The following is a 25,349-nucleotide window of genomic DNA, read 5'->3' as shown; positions in this document are numbered from 1 at the left end:
GCAGGCTTGGAAAAGGAAAGAAGGGAGGGTGTTTGGCTGCTGGCTGTTGCTCACAAGGAGAAAATGCCATCTTGGCCGGTTTGGGTGCAGTTCTCCCTCTGCTGCTTGTCCAATTAACCTTTGAGAGTCCAGGAGGATTTCTGAATCCTGGCTTTTATATCCGTGGTGCATCAGGTCTTCCTTTTGGAAGGAACTAAGCTTCTAGTCCTTCTGGCCGATTAAAAGTAGTGCTTCTGTGCTGCACTAGTGTTGTTCGGAATGAATCCTGCTGTCTGCATCTGCCTAAAACCAAAAATAATGTATTTCCCAAGTAGGATTCTCACAGTCTCTTTAGCAAGACCCATTATGAAGATCGGGATGGGGTTAGAAGAATTCTGGCAACTACAGAATTTCCTATCTACAGTCAATATAACCCAAAGTACTTTAAGGTGTTTTTTTTTTCTACTGCCTTTCCATGAGCTGTTGAATTGGAGGGTCTCTTCCTTGCTAATGAAGGAGCTTGCAGATGATGGTTTATATAACTGCATCCTGAATCCGCATCAGTCTGGGAATTGACTGTTGGATCTGCTTTATTTTATTTATTTGTTTGTTTGTTTCTCGCGTTTCTTCACCGCCCATCGCACCAAGCAACTCTGGGCAGTTTACAATTCAATTATGAGAGGGACCATCTAATCCCGTGCAGTACAAATCCAACTGGGAGGGCCTCTGTATAATCTTCAACCTTGATTTATAGCCCTGTTTTCTTCCAGCTGGGAGAAAACCAATGAGGACTCAAATGGGATCTCTCAGCCACATCTCTAGCGGGAAGTTTCTCTGAGTTGCTCCCTGTGTCTGTTCCATGACAAGTATGTCATGGAGGGACGGCTTGAACATGTGAATCCATTGTTCCTGGTTGCATCAAAGATGGGGCTTTCTTGGAAATACTCTGTGATAGTTTTTGTCAAAGTGTGCCTTGATGCAGGTATAAAGGATCCCTCAGCGGAGGCATCAAGCCAAGGCTGAGAGCTGCCTTCTGAATTGACTCTTATTGTAGCCTGGTTGACATTTTTCTCTTCTGTCCCTTTTCCCTCTTTCTCAATAGCCTTGGCCACTATTAACTTTCAGAAGTTGGAGCCGAAACTCTTGTCCTCCCTCAGTGAAATACAGGTAAAGAGGACGCTTCCTGAGGTCAGACCTCACGTTCTAATACTCTTGTTACATGTTTTATGGTCCGAAAAACGGGAGGGCGCCGAGCACAAGAGAGCCAGGTTTCTGGTTCATGAAACTGTATTCGCCGCTGCCTTCCAAACGTAAATCCTTTACAGGTTTCCTTGGGGTCTATTTTCTGCATCCCCAAAATAAAAAAGGTCATTTGAGACCAATAATTGGCCACTGCCCAACTGTGCCCCAAAGAACTTATATCCAGACAGGGTTGGCTTCAGTAAACATATTTATTTTACGTGCTGGAGGAGGACTGCCTTTATCCTTCTTGTCAACAATCAGTAAATAACCAACTGAAAAGCTGGTTGATTTCTCTCTTGGTGCAGGATCTGGAGGTGAAGAATGTGTAAAAGCTGTTTCCTTTCTCATTGAATCACTATCCCCATGTTCTGTGTTCATTTTTTTTTTCTGCTCTTCACCCGGGAAGTCTTTCAGAACGGCTTATATCAGTAAAACTAGATAGTTCTCGGCCTGTAGGCTTGGATTCTAAAAGACGCAGCATTCAAGGAAGAAGAGATGGGAAGGAAGCAGGAAAAAAATGCAAATTCAAGCACCAGTTAATCTATCAGAATGGTATATACCAGTGTTTCTCAACCTTGCAACTTCAAGCTGTGTGGACTTCAATTCCCAGAATTCTGGGAGTTGAAGTCCACACAGCTTGAAGTTGCCAAGGTTGAGAAACACTGGTATGTACAGTCCACCTTCCCTTAAATCAGAGAGACAGATATACAGCTGTTGCATTGTGTTTTATGTGCCTCCTGGTGGTCAGTGTAACTGCTACATTTCTTGTGATGACCAGCTGGAATGGAAATAAAAATAGGGAGAAGAGTCCCCCCCACCACTTGTTCCTGCTGCAGCCCAACCAAGGAAATATAATACCCAAACTGAAAATATGCAAGTAAGAGCTGGCAGCTTGATATCCATTGAGTGAAGCAGTACAAGAAATAAATAAATGAGAATGATTCAGAAATCGATTAAAAGCCAGTCTGCTAGAATAGAATGGCTCCTAAGCTGGAGACTTTCTTCCCTTTCTCTACTATTTGGAGATCAGATGTGGGTGAGCTGTGTTCTCCTTATGCATAGGAGAAACAGTCTGGAGAAGTCCAGAAATAGCAATGGAAGATTGGCCAATCTTTGACATCCTTCATCATCACAGATCAAGGGATTTACATGTAGCTTACCGGGGGTTCACCATGACATCCTCCCCTCCGTATTCTGGTTTTATGGCACGCATGGAACATAAAGCAACAAAACAGACTTAAGTTCATACAACATGCTAGATTAGAATGCAGTCAAGTAGTTTGTGGCTCATGGTGTCATGGTGTCCAATCATTGTGCTGTGAGGCATTAAATCATGTGTTTTCACAACACACATTTTCACATGCTGGCCAGAGAATTCTGGGAGTTGAAGTCCACATATCTTAAAGTTGCTAAGGTTGAGAAATATTGCAATATGCTATATAATGTGGTGTTTCAGTATGCTATTTAATGTGTTTCCTTTCCTTTTGGGAAATGGGGAGGGTGGTGTCTTAAATAACTCAGGGAAGGGTGAGGATTGACATTCAGTGCTAGAACACATTCTTTGCATTTGGTTTTTGTTGTGTAGGGTTGCGAAAGATTCCAGATTAAACCTTGACAAGCCTATGGAAATAATTGCAGATCAGCTTTCCCTAAAGTTGGCTGGGAATTGTAGAAACTGTAGTCTCCAATATTTCTGGAAACCACATGATTGGCAGAAGCTTAGACTAACAGTTCTGCTGTGTGGGTGTGTTCCAACATTTTCAATGGATCTTCAGGCAAGGCCTTTGTGAAAAACGCTTGGCCGCTGCAGCTCCTGTTCCTTTGCAGAAACGGTCCCGGGAGATTACTCTGAGAGGAGCTAGGCCAATGTGTTCATGTTGCATAGCTATAAGTTCTGATGCTTCTGTTGGAACAATAGCTCAGTAGCTGACTTCCCCAAAAGTTGTAGGTTTGGTCTCCAGCTTCAGATTGGAGTGACAGAGGTACAAGAAATATGGTTTAGGGTATTGGAAAGCCACAGGTAATCTGAGCTGTACATCTGTAAAGAATGAAGCCAGTGAGGCAGGAACCAGAAATTCCCAGATCAAGCAAAACCATTATGTCACATTGAGCTTGTGCTTACTAGTCCAAGGCTGTGAAGAGGATGGCCCAATTTCCATTGATTCAAAAGGGCAAGAAGGAGAGGCCCAGAATTTAAACCTTGGAGCAATCAGTAGACACGTTTATAAGCTTTAAGTTCTCGGTATTGCACTAGTAGATTTCTGTATACATGGTTTAATTCTTGTTTACAATAAAGGAACTCCTTTAGCGATGTCGGTTCTGAGAGCTTCTGCTACAAGAAGTTCCGGAATGCAGAGTTAAATGGGCGCAGAGTCAAAACGTATTGCATTGCTTGACATCGTCCTAGGCTTCAAGCTTGTGGCTTCCTAAGAGAGAACTCCAAAAGAGACCATGCTTTTAGCTGGTGTGTTTGCCCTTTTTCAGAAAGACATGCCAGTGATGGTGATGGAGTACTGGACCGGTTGGTTTGATAGTTGGGGAGGACCTCATAACATCTTTGATGCGGATGGTAAGTTACCATTCTGCCCTGTTTGCTGGTGCAGTTTCTTTTCTGCCTGTCTTCGTGGCCTTCTGCCCTGTTTCTTTATTCTAATTATCATTCCCAGCTCAAAATTAGAAGCAGATGTAGTCGCATGGCATGACTTTGTGTTATCAAAGGTAACGTTGGCTTATATGTTAAATGCGTATATTCTTAAGCTGGTTATTGCCAAGCACCAAAGTAAAGTTTGAACAGGTTTGCTTATTTATTTATCAAATTTTATCGCCGCCCATCTCCCTCCCAAGAAGGGACTTCTCCCAAGGTTGTTATTCTCCCCTCTTATGTACACTTCAACTTTCTGAGATCGCAAGGCCATTTTGGTAGCAGTGCCTCAGCTGCGGGCTTCTCCTCTTGTCTTTGCCAGGCACTGAATTGGATTTGTTTTTCAAGTGCCCGGGGGAAAGAAACCATACATTTATTTTTAATGTTTTCAAGCTTTTAATTTCTCCTAAGGTTTTATGGCTCCTTTAAATATAGCCAGTTGCCCCTTTATTGTTCAGATATTTCAGTTTGTTTAATTCAAGCTGTCAAGGGAAACCTAGAGCGTCTTGCACTGAAAAATGGATGGCAGAACAAAAATTCAACAACGTAATTTTAATTTTCTATATGAATGTATAAACCAAGGAGGGAAAGTCGTATTGTTTTTCCCAAGAAGAATGGCCTGTTTTTTGTGTCCTTTGCTCTAGGAGTTGTAATCACTGAATAAGAATAAAAGACTGAGTGCAAAGTAAGTAGAAGTCATTCAGTGAGAGTTACTTTCAGGCATTTATTTTTTAATTCAATCTTGGGGCCACCTGACTCTCAATTAAAAGGAAGCAACATATATCACAAAATGGATACAGCTGACCAGTGCTTATCACAAAAAGCTGCAAGTCCTAGGGAATCGACAGCTATCCTGGGAAGACAACCATGTTTCTAACATTGGCAGTACAGGTCTATAGGGGGATGTCATTCCAGAGGGCAAGCATAAGCTGGGCTTGACAAAGCAAAGCCCCATTTTCAACATTATGTGTGAGCCCAGCTCATGCCTGCCCTTGGGAAGGAGGGTTTGCTGATTCTTCTTTAAAATGGTGTAACACTGAAGGTACTTGTAAGAGAATGTGAGAAAGACCTTGAGAGACAGGGAGAAGAGATGCTGCCTAGGGAATGGTCAGATAAGAGAGGGCATAGCCCACAGCCACTTAATGGATGGAGAAAGAGGCTCAGAAGGGACCCTCCCTAATTTCTCAGTCTGTAAAAGAGACAGTGGGAGATTTGTACTTTCAGACTTGCAAGATTCTGTTAATGTAGCCTTAGAGTAAAGTAGAATTAGCTCATCTGGTCGTGTTTCCTGGTCTACCTGGGAAGGTTGACAGTGCTAGAATCGGCTGTAGAGACCCACGCTCAGCACTCCAGTTCAGCATAGGGGTTCACTGAGTGATTTTGGATCACTCGTCCTCAGCCCAGCTTATCTCCCAGGGTTCTTGTTGTGAGGATAAAATGAGGAGAGCTCTCCACATACAACACCTTGGGTTTCCCAGGAAAAGGTAAGTTATGAAGTAAAATGGTAATATAGCAAGAATAGCATCTTGCACTTGCCAGCTCCACGCTACACTAGAACCTTTGCTTCCCTCTGCAGAGATGGTGGAAAGGGTTGAAGCTGTCATTAGATCAGGAGCATCCATCAATTTGTACATGTTCCACGGTGGCACCAATTTTGGCTTCATGAACGGCGCTCTGCATTTTGATGAGTACAAGTCAACCATCACCAGCTACGGTAAGGTTATATTGGCCGATTTGGCCTGGCTTGCAAGGGACGCTGGCAGGTCAAGGCAGAACAGACAGGTTAGTTCCCAGCTAGGAGAATGCTCGGAATGGAACAGTCCCAGTTTGATTTAGCCAAGTTACAGGAGTTTTGTACAACAACCAGTGTGGTGTCACTGATGCCTTGTTGAAATGAAAGTCAAAAGGGGAATGAGGAACAGTTTCAAATCTCCACTGAGCCCCATTGCTTCTAGGGATGACAGGAATTGCTCCAGCATAGCGCCTGGGTTTGTACAGTGTGTTAAGAGTGAGCTAAACATTGGATTGGGTTGTTGTTATGACGGGAACCAGCCATTGTCTTCTAATGTGGTATGAATCAGGCCATCACAGTAAGCCATAATGTGCTTCATTCTTGCAAGCATAGGCTGTTACGGGAAAATAAGACTTGTGTTTTGTTAACCAGGTTTAGGATTTAGCATGTTATCTGTTATCCTTCTGGATAGCTTCTAGTACGATCTGAAGAGAAACCAGAGTCTAGTTGATGTAATGCTGGATTACAGTTCTGGGTTGGCTAAACTAAGAATCTGCTAAAGTATAAACTGTCTCAGATGTCCTTTTTCTTACTTGGTTCTGCAAAAATCCGAGCGAGGGTTTACTGGTCACCAACTTTCCTTATGAGGTTAAAAACTTCAGGAGCCACCTTGCACCAATTTGGATTAGCCTGGTGTTGTCTGACTGAGAATGGCTTTCCATGTTTGGGAAGTATTTTTTCACCCCACCTGCCCTCTCTTCCTTTTAAGAGAAAGACCAGGGAGTGAAGCAAAGATCTTTGAATGCTAAATTGCCGAATTAGGATTCTTTAAGGTTCTTTCCCCCAAAAGTCAGCCTATAAGTATGTGGCTGGACTTCTATATCATCTTTTATTTGGTTACTAAATGAACCCATTTTTTTAGGTTCTGATAATTCACACTGAACCATGAACTGACCAACTGGCCTGATGGGAATAGTACCTTAAACCCCCTTAAACAGCACCTTTAACCCCAGTTAAAACTATCCAAGCTTAGCGTGTTGTGAGAATGCCAACTTTGGGATTGTTCCTAGACTGGTTAAGTGGGTTGTGTGAGCCCAGCCTGTGTCTGTATGTTACGTTCTTGTAGTGATTTCCATGACATGCACCCAGAAAGTATGCTGGCTATGCTTTCCTGCTGGACCCAATGTTGTTTTTTTCCTCTCCCTGCCCTACTTTTGTTTTTGCAGACTATGATGCTGTGCTGACTGAGTCTGGAGATTACACTGCCAAGTACTTCAAACTGCGCAATCTTTTTTCCAGAATCCTGGGTAATTACATCAGTGCAGTAGAAGCTTCTCTGCCTTCTCTAAATGCTGGTGGGGACCACAGAAACACAGCTTGAAAACTGGTTGGCCCTGGTGTGTGTGCTGGATCCCTCCTGCTCCTCATGCAGCTGCATTCTGTTGATTAGCTGAGGCTGCTTCCTGAAGTATGAGGAAAGGGTGAAAAGGGGAGGTAGGAGTTTTGTTACGGAAATGGCCCTTCAGGGCAGTAAAGATCGTGTGAGCCCTAATAACAACATTGGTAGACTTAAAGCAAATGCTGATTGGAAAGAGAGGCAGGGGTGGGGAAGGCAGGCAGGCAGGCAGGCTTTGTACATCCTCTCTTTTTTCTTCCTTTCTTCCTCCCCTGTCCTTTTCTTTCTTTCCAAGACTCTCACTGGGCAGTAAATACCACCTTTCATCTCCTTCACCGGTCTGTAGGGAAGCATTTTCTTTGATTCTTTGAAGAGGCTGTTCCAGAGCAGGCCAAAATAAAGTCTCTTTTGAGTCAAGCTCTACTCTGGATGACTTTATGGGTGAATTCCTGAATTTTCTTGGTAGTACAGTAGAAGTGTTTCGCCACTGCCTTCCTCCAGGGTGTTTTGTTTTGTTTTTTCCAACTTACCAGTCTAGCCAGCAGCCCTGACGTTTCCACCATTAAGCATTAACCAGGTCTGACCATGCTTAGCTTTTGGAGTCAGCTAGGTCCTACCCCCTGGCGGAGCATTTGGTGCAGAGACCAAAGACAGGTTCTGCAGCACTGAACGGAAGCAGCTCCTTTAGTTTAAGAGCCTCCCATTTGGGACTGGGTATGTTAAGCATGTCGTGTTCCACTGGCAGAAGGGTAAAAGATGCAATTGCCGGTTGGTTGGTTGAACGTGGACTTAGGCTGGGGAGATGGCATTGCATTCTTTGCTTAAGCAGCCAGGTATCTTGAGCCAGTGTTGGCCTCCCTGTTCATTCTTTGGTTGTTTGACTCAGGGCCATGAGGCTGCCCCTGCAGTGACTATCTCACTCGGAGATATGGGGCAGCCATTCCAGAAATGGCCGCTTTCTTTCTGTCAAAGTTTCCGCAGGAAAGCGCTTGTCAGGCTTTCTGGAGCAGACAGCAGATCCAGCGTCTTGGGGCAGGCGAGGCATTGGGCCCAGGATGGCCAGGGCATCTCTGTGGCCATGTTTTCCTACATGCTCCCTCAGGATATTCCTCAGCCATTACACATGTGGGGCCAAAAGGGCAGGGAAGGAGGAAGAGCTGGAGATTAGGGGCTCATCTCTCTCAAATGCCCCACACCTCGAGTCAGCCCTGTTTTTTATACCCACATATGGACCGCAGCAAAGCTAAGTACGGGTAGTCCCCAACTTACAACCATTTGTTTAGCGACCGTTTGAGGTTATGATGGTGCTGAAAAAGTGACTTGCGACTGGTCCTCACACTTATGACCGTCGCAGCATCCCTGTGGTCATCTGATCAAAATTCAGGTGCTTGGCAACCAGGATGTATTTACAATGGTTGCAGCTTCCCAGGGTCACATGATCATCATTTGTGACCTTCCCAGCTGGCTTTTGACAGCAAAATCAATGGGGAAAGCTGGATTCGCTTAACACCCGTGGCAAAAAAGGTTTTAAAATTGGGTGTGACTCACTTAATGACCACCTCACTTAGCGACAGAAGTTCTGATCCCAATTGTGGTTGTAAGTTTCTCAACCTGTAAGGCTATCAGAATAATGAAAGGGGATGCCCCAAACACACTTTTGGGGAAATAAAAGTGTTCTGGGCAGCATCAAAGCCCCCAAATGCTTGAAGAATTTGTTACTTCTCTTAGTTAACTCAGATGTTCCAAACAGGCTCTTATCAAGCCAATAACGATTTTGGGAAATTGAGAAATTTCTCCATCAATACAGTGCTTGAACTCAACCAAGTTCTTTCTTTCCTTTTGCAAAGAGACTCCTCTCCCTCCGCTCCCTGTAGTTTTACATAAAGCATCGTACGGGGCAATCCTGATGCAGCAGTATATCTCGCTGTGGGAATTGTTGCCGTCATTGATAGAGGTAAGTCATCCTCCAGGGAGGAATGTTCTCAGATTGTAATGATGGGACTGTGAACAAACCACACATCATGGCCCGGGTCATCCTTAAGGATCTCAGAATAAATCTAGGTGTATGGATATTCCTGGGCTTTGAAGCTGCTGGGGTGAGATTGATCGATAAGATGCATCCTTCAAATGGAACCACTATATTTATACGCAAGTATCTCGTGCGGGGTGCGCGACTTACATTGCTTGATAAGACATTTGCAAGGTTAAACGTGCATGTCTGAACAAGTCCGCAGTCCTCATTCAGGTCTGTCCTTTAATCCCTTTCTGCAGCAAGCAGAAGGAAAATTCTACATCCCGGATAGATGATTTTGTGTGACATTTGGGAAAACAACTAGCCTAGGTTTTGTTTTTTTTAAATTGTGCAATGTTCAACATAGCACAAACGCTGCCTCTCAGCCAGGCGTTTCAGAAGAAAGAATCGGGTTGATCGTTTTAGCTCCTGCAAACAAGCACTTGATGCCACAGCCTGCCTAATGCTTTGTTTGGTGCCTGTAGCATTTGCATGTGTGAATCGATCACAGATCTTCAGGTGACAAGGGATTAAGGCAGGCCTGTGTGTAAGCATGAAGCCATACATTAGCCGAGCCTTTGATGCGATTTGACCTCTGTTGATCTGAACGAAGTGATCCATATAGATTTGAATCTTCCCATCAGAAGAAGAGGTGTTATGAACACATTCACACGAAAGCAAACCCTACTTTACGTTACCCCATTTATATTTTTATTCTTTGCTTTTGTGTCCTTATCATTTTGTTACCTTATTATCGAGATGCGTCTTTCATGAACCCATTACGGAAAAAAATATATATTTCTTAGCAGTTGCTGTTAGGATCCTGTTCTGATTTCTGTTCTGCAGCCTGTGAAGTCAGAATACCCCATTAACATGGAGAATCTGCCAGTCAATAATGGCAACGGACAGGCTTTTGGCTACACCCTCTATGAGACTCTCATCCTTGGCGGAGGAACACTGTATTTCCATGATTACATCCGAGACCGAGCACAGGTAAAGGTGGATGTGCAAGAGTTAGATTACTATCTTCTTCTGGAGGGTCAGGGAGGGGAAAGCTGGTTAGATCTTAGTTAATTCATAGGTTACCGTTGGATCAAGGTTGACTTTCTTGGAGTTAACATGTGTTGAATCTCTGGTGACCCAATGTAAGGGCTGAATCTGGTGAGGTGGGAATCTCTGCTGCTCACACCAGAGAACATTTGCATTTATATCCCCCTGCAATCCAAACTGACGATTGAATTTGGATTGCAGTGGTTCTGTCTGTTTCTTGACGGCTTCCTAAAATTGAAAGCGATTCTTTTCCAAACATGATTCTCATGGAGTCTCTTTAGGAAGGTGTATTGAGAAGAAAGTGATGGGGTGACAAGAATTCCAGCAACCCAACGATTTCCCTTCTCAAACCAAGGTCTCCTGAGCGTGGAGACGTCTTTATTTCCTTTCTAACTGCCTTGTGAACCGGTGGGTCTTTTCACTGATAACAAAGGAACTTGAAGGTAGTTGTTTCCCTAATAGTCTCTTGAATTTTATCAGTCTGGGAATCAGCAGTTATAAGCTGATAAACAAGAGGCAGATGGCAGAAACCTTCAGGTCCAAGACATGAGCTGCTTCACAGACATTGACTTGAAATAGTGAGAAGAGACCCAGGATTTAAACCTAGGACTGACATAAATAAACATAATATTTCTTTGTATGTATGGCTTCCTAGTTACCTTCAATCAGTCTATTCGTCTAGGATTTGGGGGTCTTTGTGGGGATATGGAGTGGGGGATAGTTTTATTTGCACTACCTGCCATGAAGCCTTGACACCCACTACTTTTTATCTTGGTGTCCCTCTCCTTCATGGATCCCAAGCTATTCCACTTTGGACCCAGGTGAAACCATGCTGACGGGACAGGTCTAAGAGCGGGCAGCTGATGCCTCTGAAAACAGCCTCCTCAATACAGTTCCCCAAAGAGGTGGCCTTTCCTTCCTGATCAGTCCCAAGATTTTGATCTCCAAAGATATGCTGAAAACAGAGATTTCTCCTGAGTTTTGTGATCTGTCCTCCATGAATGTGCCTAAACAAGCCTCCTCCAGTTTCAGATTCTCCAGTTGTGTTGGACTTCAGTTCCCATAACCCCCAGTTGTTCAAGTCATTTGGCCCTAAGAAACATTACACGCACAATCTCCAGTTGAGTTCAGAAGTTTGGTATTTCGTATGGACTAAACATGTCTAAACCCTTTTTCTAAAAGACCACCCCTGAGCTGTTGAGGGACCTTGGGGATCCATTGAGCTTAGTTTGAATGCTAACCATCTCCTGAAGCTTTAAAAATATAGGGAAAGGTTTGGTGTTACAGTGTACACAATACTGTTAAAAGTAGAAAATATTTGTCTTTTTATGGGACAATTGGATGGCCATGACCTGCTAACCACTGAGGCTGAGTAATCTAGGTTTTTTTTTTAAATTAATTTTCCCTCATTCTCTTTGTTTCTATAATCTGTTTAAATGATTATAATAATACGACTAAAATCAGTGCTTGGAACAGAATCCCACAGTTGGAATTCTCACCAGGTACTTGTGCTCCCCTCTAGTTACAGTCTCTAAATCCTCCTTTAATCTCCTGACGTTTGTGAAAGTTACAAGAGGCCTTGTCTGTTTTTTTTTTGTTTTTTTTCCTGCAGGTGTTTGTTAATACTCAATATATTGGTCACCTTGATTACAACATACAGGAACTCTCCATTCCTAACAGACAGGTGAGCAGTCAGAAAAAGCAGTTGGAATTGCAGACAAAAGAGTTTTAGTTTTTTAACCTTATTTTACCTTTTTAAGCCAAGGTTCTCGGTGCCAGTGAAAATCTTCGCTGCCAGGTAGTTCAGATTATTCAGGAAGCACGATTCAGACCTGTGCTAGAATAAAATATCTCTGTAGAATGAGTTCTTGAAGGCTGCAAGAGTAAGCTACAATTCACTAGCTCACATGTCCCCATCTCTAATTATTCTTGTCCCCAAAACTAATTAGCTAAAAGTTTGCTGCTTGGTTTACTGATTAAAACGCCCTGAATTTGACTAAAACCAAGATACGATAGCACCACATCCTAGTCCCTAAGCACGAAGAGATGTGCAATATAAAAAAATAATCAAATGATGAAATAGTTAATTTGTGCACCAGCTGAGCTGTCAGTCTTGCCCATTTCCTTTGTTTGATTGTTTCATCCATTGATCCATTTATTTGATATCCAGTTGGGTCTTTGATTCCCTTTTCCACCATAAAACCGCTCTGGAGCCATTGGGATGGGGAGGGGGCAGACCTTCCATGCAATGCATGGTGAGCTTCTGTTCTGACCTTAAAGAATATTAGTTTTGGGAGAGGGAGTGGGCATGCAGAGCTGGGATGAAGACAGATGTAGCAGTTGTTACTAGGAGGATGAAGACAGTTTACTTACTGTGTTAGTACGATGTTCTCTGTTAGGATGAAGACAGTTTATTACTGTGCCTTGGCAATGCCTTCACTGAGATCGGTTGGATAAGTAGTATCTCTGTCTTCTCTCTAAACTGCGGAGTAGGTGCTGTTCCTAGGCAGGGTTAAGCCCAGGGCTTCTCTGCATACCCAGATTTCTGCATCCATCTGTGCTTCCTTTTTCTCAGATTCAGTTCTTCCCTTTCTTATTCCTTTCAGGGATATAGACAGCTCCAAATCTTAGTAGAGAACTGTGGGCGAGTAAACTATGGGCTTAATCTGAACAACCAGCGGAAAGGTGGGTTGTGCTCTTTTCTGCTCTGATTATTTCAATCCTCAGTGCAGTGTTTCACGACACGGAGTTTTGCCTGTGCTGTACACACCATGCTTTAAAACAGTAACGTTAAAATTCTGAACCCAGAAAGTTGTATGAATACAACAGACACCAGAGAGGGTGTTTCACAGAAAAACCCGAGCAAACAGGTTGCAGAAAAATGGATTGAAGTTCCAGGAAGACATTCCAGTAGAATGTCATGAAGAAAAGTCTAATAATGAGAGCCACTTGGCAGCAGAATCAGTGACTCATGGAGATGGGGCCTCCCCTTCTTGAATAGTTGAAGCGAAGGCTAGACATCAGTCTCCCAGGAACCCTAAATTTTGATTTCCTGCAAATTTGGATCCCTGCAAACTCTAGGAGAAAGTGGACTCCGTGGCCCATTCCAGTTACCACGCTGGACCAGATTCAAGACGAAGCAGATTAGAATCAACACCAAAATGGCCCATGGAGGGCTGAAAGGATGAGGACAGACTCTGTCCTTTGAAGGTTAACAAAGAACAAACCAGAGAGTCTGCCTCAGCCAGGATTCCTCCACAGAAAAGGCTCTTGGAAATAATATGTCTTAATTAAGCCCTTATTCTGTGTTGTAGATAGTTGGCGGTTGCTCGTTTCAAAAACCTGTAAAGTAAGTAGTAGGCATAACTTGGTTTGCTATTTCACTCCTCTGGATCTCCTCACTTACTACTCGGTCAGGTGTAACGTTTGCAGCTAGCTCTGGAAACTGATGAGTAGGAGCCAGGAGACCAGAACCTCTTTTTCCAGTTGGGGACTTGGGTGCAGCTTGGATCATGATGCCGGATTTGGTGTATCTTTGTTCGGAGTGCGTGACTACACTGTCCCTTGCCTCGTTCTGCTTAAGACATGAAACCCCTTGGTTGTTGGTCTTCTCCGTGTTCTTTTTGGATCCTGTGGATTGAGCTGGACCAAGTAGCAGATCTGTGGAAACCCTGGCTAACTTGGCTCCATCTTGAGAAGCAGGGGATTTGGGGATGTTCTTTCTTTGACTTGGCGTTTCAGCAACTAGAGCTTTCTTTTCAGGCACTTACGCTCAAATCTGTTAACCCCAAAATGCTGAGGGTGGCTTGGAGAATTCTGGAAGAAGGCAAGGATTGGGATGCAAAGAACTGGAGCAGAAACCTATTCCCACCTTTGTGCTTTCCCAGTTGTCCCATATCAGATAGTTTTCAGAACCACACAGAGTTTCTGAAGCTATTTAAGAAGTGGCGTAACCGCTGTTTAAAGGGCAGGAAAAGGAAAATTAAAATTCTTCCCTGGGCAAGCTTAAGCCTTTAGGTTCGAGAAATGTTTTGGTTCTATTTTATTTACTTGTAGTTTTATTTGCATTTGATTTGTTTGCTTATTTGATTGATTTAGACACTGCCTGACTCCACCTAACCCTGGGCTGACAAATAACAACATAAAAACCAATATAAACCCAGACCAAGATGGGATCCGGGCACAATTTACAGACAGAAACAAAAATAGCAGACAAGGAGCCCCATCCGTCTCACCCCAGGGCCTGGGAGAAGAGGCAGGTCTTCAAGGCTTTATGGGACACCAGCAGGGTGGGAGCTACATGGATTTCAGGGGACGGGGATCTCATTCCCAAGGGCAGGTGCCTCAACATATATGTTGATCTGATGCTTCTAAAATTTATTGCATTTCAGGAGCAGAACTAACATGGCATATGGCCAGCAATTTTTTTCCCCCTCCCTTGGGGGAAAAGAGAAGAGAACAGAAATTCCCTTTGCTCTGGAGCTATTGCAGCGGTGGGAGCAAAACAGCCCCCAAGTGCAGGGTGGGCCATTTCTCAGCCTTTGTGAACAAGGATTGTGTGGGCCCCCATTCCACTGAGAATGGCTGTGGTTCCTGGCAGCTCGCCCTTCCTCCCCTTTGAAAGGCCAGTTCGTCAGCCTTGTTGCTGCTCTGCCCAGCATTTACTTTTGTTTCTCTTGCAGGCTTAATTGGTGACGTCTTTTTCAACAAAACCTCCTTGAGAAACTTCAAGATTTACAGCCTTGAGATGAAACCCAGCTTCATGGAAAGGTTTGCTTAGTGAATCTAGACAACAGCACCCCCGCCCCTGCTTTTTTGCTGTAGTTGTTTGTTTTCCTCCATCCTTCGTTTACTGAAAATCCATTTGGCTGAGGTCCAAACCCTAGTTAGCAGCTCCACCTGCCAGCAATCTGGCAAAGACTTGGGCTGGTAGTTCTCAAACGTGCAGAGCCCTGCAGCAGCCCTCCGGAGCAGTGCCCCTTTTTCAATACAGGTTCCCATTCTCATGCAAACTGGCACCACCGGCACTGATAATGCTTTGACAGATAAAACCAGAACAGCAAGAATGCCTCTTGTCACGCAGGATCGTAGGAGAGGTGGTCATTTCCGGAGTATAAGTTCCAAGACTAGTAAAGCTTTCAAGGTGAAGATCAGCACTCTGGACTGGGCCTCTTGTAGCTGACCAAGAACAAGCCGAGGGGGCTTGTGGCTGGGGGTCACATGCAGCATCATCCTGTGCAAGCTGAAGCTTCAAGCAGTGCAAGAATGGTGGGTGGGTTCGACGTGGTGGCTCATTCATTCGGCAGGTCCTAGGGCAGAAATGCCTTCGTTTAAGATTAGCTGTGGTAGGCCAGACCGATGGTCTACTGAGTCCAGCATTGTCAGGGTGTACTCCACGTATAGAGAATTTTACTGTGTGGACGAGGGAACGCCAAGGCCGTTGCACAGCTGAGAGCGCCAAGTGATTAGCTCAGAAGGATCATGAGATGAAATTGCCAGCACTGTAAGTGACTCAGCAGCTATCACTGTATGTATAAGTAGTATGGGATGAACAAGCCTGTTGGGTGGTGTTGAGTGTTACTGTGTGAAGGACATATTGCTGGTAAGAATTAGCTTGTATATAGATGTATATAGTAAGGACTGTAACTCGTTAAAGTACCAGACTCTGGGCTGATTTCTTCCAGTGCCACTCAAGGATTGCAATACTAGCGCTACCCTGACAAGCATCTTGCACCCCACCTGGGAAGTTTGCAAGCAGAATAGGCAGCCGGGAGCTTTCTCTTGCCCTCCTGTTCTCCTGAGGCACTGGGTGCTACCGATAGGCAGAAGAAAAGTGCTTTTGCATCAGGCCAGAGGTCCATCTGGCGCACCCCGAATGTGGTTGCTCCTCAGCATTTGGAATTCATTGGTGTATAGCCTTGGAATAAAGAGGTTCTGCTTATCAGTCATGGGTCACAGCCAGGGATAAAAATCCCTTCTCTCCTCTCCTCTTCCATGCATTCATTGACCACTGAAACCAGTTGTCCCAACTGCATGTTTTATAGTAGCAATGATGTGGTGTGTGTGGGAGCCCTTTCTTTTTTTTCCTTTGCTTTAATGGAGGCTGACAATCTCAAGCACTAAGTGTTGACTTCCAGGGTTATTCCAGGCTCCAAGACCAGACATAAATCTGGTTGTGTTTGGGTTGGGGGGTGGGGGGAAGCAATAGGGTGACTTGGAGAAAGATCTCTGCATCCTCTGCTTCTCCCATGTTCAACAGCAACCCCATTTGTAGACTTGGGCTTCAGCAATCTATTGTTTTCCCCAATTTTAAAACATCCCACGGACATCAAAGCGCAACTTCCTTTATTCTGCAAGAGCACCTAGGTTTGTGTGTGGGAAACCTTGTGTTTTCGTCTTTAATCACAAACAAACTTTAACAGCTGTGCGGACTCCTTCTGGAAAATGAGATTTATGCTATCAGGCTACAAGGAAATGCTGGGTTGCGTTTTTTTCCCCCCAAAACAGTTTTTTGAGGATGAACATGATTGTTTACCTAACATTTTGAGGTGTTCGCAGTTGCTTACTGCCAGTGCAAAAGAGTGAGATGGCAAGAAGAGAAAAAGAGAGTTTTGCAGGAATGAAAGCTAGCCTCACTGCATGCCTGGTTGTTGCTGGGTGCCAAAGGCAGCTGCCATTCCTTTGACTGGGCCATACCGGTCCTTTTCTGTACATCTGAGGGGCTTCCTTATGCCTTGCAGTTGTCAACAGGCCCTAGAAAGTTCTTGTGGCCCTTTAATGTTGGGTTCCTTCCTTGGGACTGTTTTTCCTAAAGAAATGTATGCAGGGAGATTCTGCTTCCTACGGACAAGAAATGAGGATGTTAAGAGCCGTTTAGGCAATCAGCAGAGCGGAGTGATTCATATCCAGAGCAGAGTCTAAGTTGTTGTTGAAAATTCCATGCATGTGGAAGACTAACAGGTCTATAAGAAGCAGTCTTGCTAGTCCTCTAAGGGATGGGCTTTTCTTTTGTTAACGTTTAGAAGAAATGGCTTAGGGGCTAAGCATGAAGGGTCGCACATATTCCCAGTGCACTTTTTCTACTCCATGTCCAAGTAGCTGCCAACCATAACAAGGTGAGAATTATCGTCTTGTGTTTTGTTTAGTTATTTGCATGCTGCCCAGTCAGTACGGTCTCTTGGTGGTTCTCTTAGAGCAGTGAAGGCTGGGTGTTGCGACTCTTATCCCTGATGAAGTCAGTTGCACTCCACTGGAATGAACGGACAGCAAGGTGCTCTTAGTGCCATGCAGAGAAAGGACTCAGTAAGGCAGTTGGCTTGCATCTGAGCTCCCAAGATCGGCATAAACTTCTGGCTGCGTTGCAATTCCAAAACATCTTAGTTTCATGATGTCAGCAAGTATAATGGTACCATAATATCTGGAAATGCAGATTAGGTTGTGGATGATCAATTTACACAGATTCTCTGTGTGCTTTGCCAACTATCATTTTTTTTCACTAGTGTAGCACCAGCTAGGGAAATAACTAAGTGAGGAAAACTACTTTGGCTACTAAAATACAAGTAACATATCCCTTCCTGGTTGTCATTTCTGTCTGTCTGTCTGTCTGTCTGTCTGTCTTTTTTTTTTTTTTTTTTGCATCTTTTGCAAAAGAAACGTAGTTGGGGGATAAAAAAGGTCCACCAGAGGTGCCCAGAAATACTCTTGGGAGCACAGCTTTTACTGAAGAAGCACAAAAGCTTTGCTCAGCATATCCCAAGCTTAGGAAGAAAGATCCCATTTGATGTCCAAAGCTGCCTCGTGTCGTGATCTTGACCTCCACAACCAGGCTATGGGATCCATTTGGAATTTTAGATCTTTGGGTTACGAGTGAACACGGTTCTCACCTAGGGTTCTGCTGAACTGGGACCTTACTTATAGTAGCATTTCCTAGTTCCCCAGTTCTACCTTAAGCATATCAATAAGAAGCTGTTCATTGGATTGGGGCTTTGGGGTTGGTTACATATATGTTGCCTCCAAACAGGTATAGCCCCTTTTTATTAGGGAAATAGACACAGCCCTGGAGAAATGAAATGGTTTAGATGGAATCTGAAGTGATGTTCTTCCTTGCACACAGAAGAAACACAACTGCCCAGCATTGCTTCTTACAGTTGGAAATGGTGACAGTTACGGCATTTGGGTTTTGGAAGGAGGGAAAATGGGCAGAAGCATTGTCTCTATTTTAGAATCCCATTTCTTTAAAGGTGGTGCTGTAGGTCTTCCACAGACCCCCTTGTTACCCTATGTAATTTCTACCCCAGTAATAACTTGGAGGCTTCGTCAGAAGGGGTCAGATATGACAGAAGAAGGGAAAGGAAAAAGGCATTGGGAAATTATCTCTCCTAGATAATAAGATTAATATTGGCTTTATTGGGCTGGGTGTCTCTTAATTTTTCATATCAATGTTTCCTCCTCTCTGAAATACCTAACGTAATTCTATAACCCATTCTCTGGATGGATTTTGTGCTTGGGTGGAATGCTGTGTTGGGAAAATGTCTCATTATTGCTTCCTGATTACAGGCTGCAGTAATTTTTGTCTTTCTGTACAGGATTCCAGCCACCCTGGTGGCGGTGGGAGCTTCAAGGGGAGGCTGGTGGGGGAGGGAAAGGGAAGTACTGGTACTAGTACTAGAGGGCTCTGACTTGATAATAGCAATCACAAAGGTAAGCACTTCAAAGCTATAATAGCTGGGAAGGACCCTTGAGGCCATCAGGTTGTGCCTCCTGTTGTGTACAGAAATCCAAATAAATGCAAGCTTGGCAAAACGACTGTTCTGGTCTCTCCTTCCTCTCAAAAATCCCTGTACCATTCGAAGAGTCTATTCTAATGCAGTTTTACTCCTCAGATTCAGCCCAATTTTGCATTCTTTGTTTTCAGGCACTCCTCTCTTGTTTCCAAACAGTTGAAATTTGTTGTCAGATGGGATGATGATTGGAAAACCAATTCACAGAACAGATGCGTAAAAGGTCCACAGAACCATAAAATGACACAATTGCAAAAGTTAGAAGGAGCCGTTAGGCAATTAAATTCAGCCCACGGCTTAGCACAGGAATCTGAAGCACACCTGTCAGATGGCTGTCTAAACGCACCTTGAAGATATCTATGAAGCGGAGTCCACCATCTCTGTGGGTCACTGGTTACATTGTTGACCTGTTCTTGGAAGTTCTTCCAACGTTCAGAAATTGGATTTTTCAATGGGTTCTTTAGTTTATGTAGTCAGGTTTTCAACTATCCAGGTGGAAGAACCTCAATTTCTGAAGTAGAGTTTGACTCAATAACTGATGAATTATGTGCAAGATGTCTATGAAAGTATACTCTAGAGAAAACTGCTGGAGAGGGGGAAGGGGAAGGAAATGCATGCATTACCCAATAAGCAAGACCTAGCTACATCCAAATTGATTGGGAATGATGATGGGTTTTTCTCCTGGAGATCCCTTTGAGGAAGCATCCCTTTCTTTCTCCCCCAGTCTGCGTGGAGCCTCTCCTTGGAGTGCCATCCCTGACAGCGCCGTGGGTCCTGCATTCTTCCGGGGATCCCTGCAAGTACAATATATGCCTCAGGATACTTTCCTGAAGCTCGAGGTAAGTTGTCGATTATTTTTCAGAGCCATAAGAAGAGATGTGTGGATGTAGGAGAACCTGCCCATGATTGTGTTGAACCACAGGTGGTGTATTATGGTACTAGAGGCAGCAGAGGCTAACTTGCACCCCTACTCTGTAGAGTTATACAAATCAGAATATAAGTATGATTGGATATAGCAAAATAATTGATTGGTTATACACACTTCATGTGTTGAGTGAGGTCAGTGAGAGAATTAGGGCAGAGCTATGTGGTAGTGGGGGCAGCACGGCAGAAAATGGTGCATTTGAGACAATATTTCATGAACATAGTTTGCTTCTAGGGAGTTACTTTTATGGGATCCTTTTATACTGGCCTCTGCTGGCTTCTAGTATCTTTTTTCCAGCTTTATCAACATTCTTAGCCTTCTAAAGTTTTATGGATTCTTTCTCAATCACTGTGAAGGTCATTAGAGATAAGTTTTTTGTTGTGTTTCACTTGTCCAAACCGGCAATATACTTTCTCCTACATAGAGATAGGTGCTAGGACAGGAAGGGAACACAAACCCACTTCATTGGCAAAGATCCCGGGGCCCTGCAGTCATACAAGAATGATTCCTTTAGGTTAGCAGGAACTTTCATTTGTCCTCATACAACATCATGGGTTGGGAAATTGACATGAGAGCCTGTAGCTGGCTTGAACATGCCTTGTGTTCATCATTCAGAAGGACTGTCAACACAGTTCTGTCTGGATTTAAGCCTGCATCATAGATGAAACTGCCATAATTGCGCATCATTTCGTGTGGCCTATCGGCATTCTATGGAGGCAGGGATTGGGAGAGAGGAAACAATTGGACGACAAATTCTATATTTTAAGTTAGTTTTCTTTCCGCATAGTTGAGATTGATCTACTGTTTAGTTAGATGCAATGTGTTGATGATGGTCTAAAAGGTGTGCTTCACTCAGAATACTTACTTCTAATAATGAATGTGCATTTGTCTTTCTCCCCCCCCCTCCTCCTCCTCCTCCAGTTTTTGCAGCAGGAATAGAAAAATATGTGCAGGACCTCTAGGCCCACTGCAGTGTTTTCTTAAACTTGGCATATTGGGTGTGATTCTCAGAACATTTCATTATTAAGGAACAATAGTTACCTGTAAGAGCGCTAGATACATTGTGGAATGCCTACATCTTGCACCCTTGTAGTGTGATGCCTTTTTTGTTTCTCAGGGCTGGGAAAAGGGAGTTGTATTTGTCAATGGTCAGAACCTTGGTCGCTACTGGAACATTGGTCCTCAGGAAACACTCTACCTCCCAGGAACATGGCTCCAACAAGGGTTCAATGAAGTGAGTTGCTTGATTTGAATCACATTCTCTTTCTTTTCATGTCTCTGAGTATACCCAGAGTCCATCAGATGTGTCATAAACTAGGTAAAGGTAAAGGTTTCCCTTGACATTAAGTCCAGTCGTGTCCGACTCTAGGGGGCGGTGCTCATCTCCGTTTCAAAGCCGAAGAGCCGGCATTTGTCCGTAGACACTTGCTCCGTGGTCATGTGGCCGGCATGACTAAACAGAACGCCGTTACCTGCCCGCCGAAGCGGTACCTATTAATCTACTCACATTTGCATGTTTTCGAACTGCTAGGTTGGCAGTGTCATAAACTACCTTGGCATAAAATGGTGCACTTTCCAAGTAAGCCTTTAGCACTTTTTGACTTTCAGGTTTCATTCTGAGAGGGCTTCAGTTTGAAAAACTAAGCCTTTAAACCCGCCTTTCTCAACCTTTTGTCCCTGGAGGAACCCTTGAAATATTGTTCAGGCCTGGGGGAACCCCTGCACATTCAGGCTCAACTATAGGCCAGAAATTCCAGAATAATTATATTCGTTTCATGGGTAGGTCTGTATATATGCATCAACAGTGTTCTTAAACTAAAAATAAAGAATGAAACTTGCCTCTTTAATGTGAAGTTGCCTGAATTTGAAATATTTTTTTAAATAAATCATGGTCTCCCAAGGAAACCCTAGTGACCTCTCGTGGAACCCTAGGGTTCCACGGAACCCTGGTGGAGAAACCCTGCTTTAAACATATACACATTAACACACACACACACACACAAGACATTATGGCATGTAAATAGTGTTTGTGTGAGCAACTAGTATGTGCATTTCTGTATAGACCTTTAAGAACAAATAAGCACTGTTGTTGAAGTAGTATGAAATCTACTTAAGATGGGAAAAACAACAAACTAAAACTGAAATACTTGTCATTCATCACCCATAAGTAAACTTCCTCTTGACTCTATGGATGTATGTTTCATTTATTCAGGGGTGTGCAGAATTGACAAAAAAAAATGTATTCTTTCATCTGAGCAAGGTTGTTCCTTTTCTTCTTGTTTCTTCTCCAGATCATTGTGTTTGAAGAGCATCTTGGAGGCCGTATCATCCATTCCACAGATTTGGCCTTCTTGGGAAGGGTTCAGTACGTGGTCTGAGCTCTTCCTGATTGCTCCACCTCTACTGGTAGTAATGGTTAAGGTTATGCTTCTTAACTGATTGTGGGAGTCCAAAGTGTCTGGATGCAGACCTTCCTCCCTCTCATTGTGAAAACTATCCTTATATTTTCTAGTTATGGGTGGCGTTTGGGCAGTGAAGGCCCACCTTGTGAGTTAATTTAGGAGGTTGACTAAGAGTTCGTGAAGAAAGAAAGAAACCCAGATAGCTAGGAATGTTCTCCTAAAGGAATTCAACTTTACTACTGGTTCTCTTGTCCTGTAACACTAAATGCTAAGGACCTGACAAGGGAATGAATGTGCAGAAGCCGTCAGGGATCGACTGGATTTAAACAGCTGATCTGCAATGGTTTGACTTGAATCAGCCTTTGTGTTTGTGGCTGGAAAAGGAACATTCCCTTTTGCACCTCTAGTAGTCAGTGACAGGGCTTTTAAGGCCATTGAAGCTGCCAGTCTTAGGTACCTGATTTGGTCATGAGACAGGCTGTGAAGGAGTGTAATTTTTACACCTTTGCATTAATTTAGCCGTTAAATCCAGATCTTTATGGTTATAGAAAGACACTAGGAACACCAAGTTTGGGCACTTAATGCCAGCAACTGATGGGGAGTTCCATGCAAGCCATATGGAAATGAATGGAGATTGCATTTTGGTGACATGTAGTGGATTTGGGGGGCTTGGAGTTGGGCTTCATGCAAGCTACACAGAACACCTGTAACATCCGAAGGCCCTTGCCACGTGGATTGCTCTTGCAGCTCTCCCCAACACCACCACAAGTTCTTGCGGTCACAAATAATAAGGTGTGAGTGCTGGGCCAGGGGGGTGGGGTGGGGATGTACGTCTGCATCAAGACTTCACATGCGCTAACCTGGCGCTAAACTTTAGAAGCACCACCTCGAGCAGTCACAGGCAGGAGAAAGCTGCAATGCCAGCCCCTACTTGTATAGACCCCACCCCCAAAGACAAACTAAAAACGGTGCTGTTTCAGAAAATAAATACGTCCAGCAAAACAAAACCTTCACATAATGTTACCCAACTATGTTGGGATTCCGTGCAGTATGCATCAGACATCTCCAACACGGTGCCCCCTGAGTGTATTGGGACTGCAGCTCTTGGAATGCCCAGCCACTGTGCCTTTCTAGAATGGACCACATAGGGGACATTTGTCCCCGTCCATACAGAGGCTCCACTCTGGAGATAATCCTCAGATCATGACTGTCTGTGTTGAGGCTCAACTCAGCCATGTCTCCTGCTTCTGCTGGAGGTTCATCCTGAGAGAGGATGGTCTGCTTCTGTGCATTTTTGAAAGGAGGGACTGGATCTGTTTTAAAAATGACCCTTTTCAAGCTTCTAAAAAAGGGAAAAGGGAGCATAGATCCTTTCCCCAGTGTGATGCCCTCCAGTGTTTTGAGGTACAACATCTTTGATCCCAGAAGGCCAGTGGATGATGGATCTTGTATCCCCAACCTTGAGGGAAGCACAGGGTGGAAGAAGCTGGTGTAAGCAATAAACTTCCGTCTCTGTATCCTAATTTCTTTTTCTCCTTTCAGCGTTAGTCAAGACCTCCGTTTCCCTTTTGGAGCCAAATGCTGTAATAGCTGTGGGCATAACTGGTGTCCGATGTCCTCCTAGAACTCACCTGCAATTGGTTGCGTATTGCAGGCACACCCAGACCCACCCACCCACCCAAAGCAAATTTGCTTTTCTAGGCATTGCTCAGGTCAGCCGTCAAGGTACAATTTAGTCATAATTCTGCCCCCCCCCCTTTATAGTATGGCCCTCTAGCAATTGCAGTCACCAGAGATGTTGAGGGGCTTCTGGCTGTTAAAATAAAAACATGGAGAATAGTGCAGCTGTAAAAAGAGAAGCTGGGGATGGGGGGGAAAGGGGTACGCCCCTTCCACCTGTTCTGTGCTCTGCAATTCACATGCATCCTGGTATCAAAAAATGTGAAGCTTCTGTCGCCTCCCGAGCTCACAGCCTGCCATCCGCCGTGTGCTTCTTTGCAAAAATGGGAGGAAATCAGGATGAATCATTGTGATTTTCTCTTTTGTCTATGATTTACTGCAGCCTGGCAGAGTTGTAGTCATAAAATGGAGGAGGGAGGGGGGGAGACACACCAGCGGAAGAAATTGCAATTGGAAAGAAGTGCTGCACCAAAGTTATTTTTTAAAAAAAAAATGAATGAATGAATAACTGCCTCTCAATTCCCCTTTAATCAAAGGTTAGGCTGGTGTTTTGTTTTGAAAGCCTGTGTCTAAATTCTGTATTGTTGGATGCGAATTTTACTCAAATGCTGTTCTCTCTCCCCACCGACAGTAACCGAGTTTTTGAGTTTTTTCATAAAGTCGTATTAAGGCCCAGTTGGTTTGTTGGTTGGTTTTTTTCCTGTGACTGGTTTGCTAAACATTGGTATAAATGGAAAAAGAAAAAAGAAAATATGTCTCTATTATTATTATTTATTGTTACCGTTATCATTTCCCCTATCACAAGAGGCCTGCCATTAGTCCCAAGCACTATTTGAGTCCATGCTGCATAAGCATCTTTCTCACTCAAGTTAAAGATTAAAAAAATAACTCTATTTTTTGCTGTACAAGATTACATTCCTTTCCTTTCAGCCAGAAGATAGAATTGTGCTTTGTATTTTAAAATTTATATATATCTAAAGGAAAGCCAAAAATAGTGTGTCGGTTACTGAGGGGGGGGGGAGAAAAGATCAGGATCCAGTATTAAGAGGCAGTTTTTAAAAAGAAATCTTGGCTGCCATAATTGATGGTTCTGTCTTTGATCTGTTCAGCAGGAGATCAATGTCAGCAAGAGGCACGGATGCTGGCTTTCCTTAAACCTCTCCCCTCCATCTTCATGTGTGGCTTTAAACACATGGGAGGGCATAGCGTGGTTTAATTAATTTCTGCTCTGCTGAAGTTTTGGCTATTACTCCAGAGCAGGACAGAATCGGAAGACAGCAGCATCACTCTTAGCAGCAGGCTCATGCATATCCCTCATTATGCAATCCTCAGATCTTTGAATCCACATCATTTCGGTACGTACCACGAAAATAGCACTCGTTAGTAGTCCAGGGCGTGTAGCCGGGTATCATGTTTTGATATTCATTCCCTTCTGTATCGTTTCTTCCATGCATCAGTTTGCCTTTTGCTCAGAATAAACTGAAAGAACTGTGCCACTGAATTTCAGGCCC

At 43.9% G+C, this 25,349-nt stretch overlaps 1 protein-coding gene across 1 annotated transcript in view; it reads left to right on the top strand.

Moving 5' to 3' along the window:
* The window catches only part of LOC134502505 (beta-galactosidase-1-like protein 2), a 49,734-nt gene extending 25,003 nt beyond the window's left edge, over nucleotides 1–24,731 (top strand). The window contains exons 8-19 of the mRNA XM_063310873.1: nucleotides 1,082–1,146; nucleotides 3,706–3,790; nucleotides 5,439–5,576; nucleotides 6,821–6,901; nucleotides 8,838–8,944; nucleotides 9,848–9,994; nucleotides 11,664–11,735; nucleotides 12,658–12,736; nucleotides 14,734–14,821; nucleotides 19,556–19,670; nucleotides 20,874–20,990; nucleotides 22,048–24,731. Of these exons, the coding sequence (XP_063166943.1) occupies nucleotides 1,082–1,146; nucleotides 3,706–3,790; nucleotides 5,439–5,576; nucleotides 6,821–6,901; nucleotides 8,838–8,944; nucleotides 9,848–9,994; nucleotides 11,664–11,735; nucleotides 12,658–12,736; nucleotides 14,734–14,821; nucleotides 19,556–19,670; nucleotides 20,874–20,990; nucleotides 22,048–22,134 (1,181 nt within the window). The 3' untranslated portion in view covers nucleotides 22,135–24,731. The remainder of the gene's footprint in view (nucleotides 1–1,081; nucleotides 1,147–3,705; nucleotides 3,791–5,438; nucleotides 5,577–6,820; nucleotides 6,902–8,837; nucleotides 8,945–9,847; nucleotides 9,995–11,663; nucleotides 11,736–12,657; nucleotides 12,737–14,733; nucleotides 14,822–19,555; nucleotides 19,671–20,873; nucleotides 20,991–22,047) is intronic.
* Nucleotides 24,732–25,349: the final 618 nt, after the last annotated feature.

Source organism: Candoia aspera, chromosome 9, assembly GCF_035149785.1.
Source record: "Candoia aspera isolate rCanAsp1 chromosome 9, rCanAsp1.hap2, whole genome shotgun sequence".
Classification (NCBI taxonomy): Eukaryota; Metazoa; Chordata; class Lepidosauria; order Squamata; family Boidae; genus Candoia; species Candoia aspera.
Note: the sequence above shows the minus strand (reverse complement) of the source record. Positions and strands in the feature narration are given on the sequence as shown.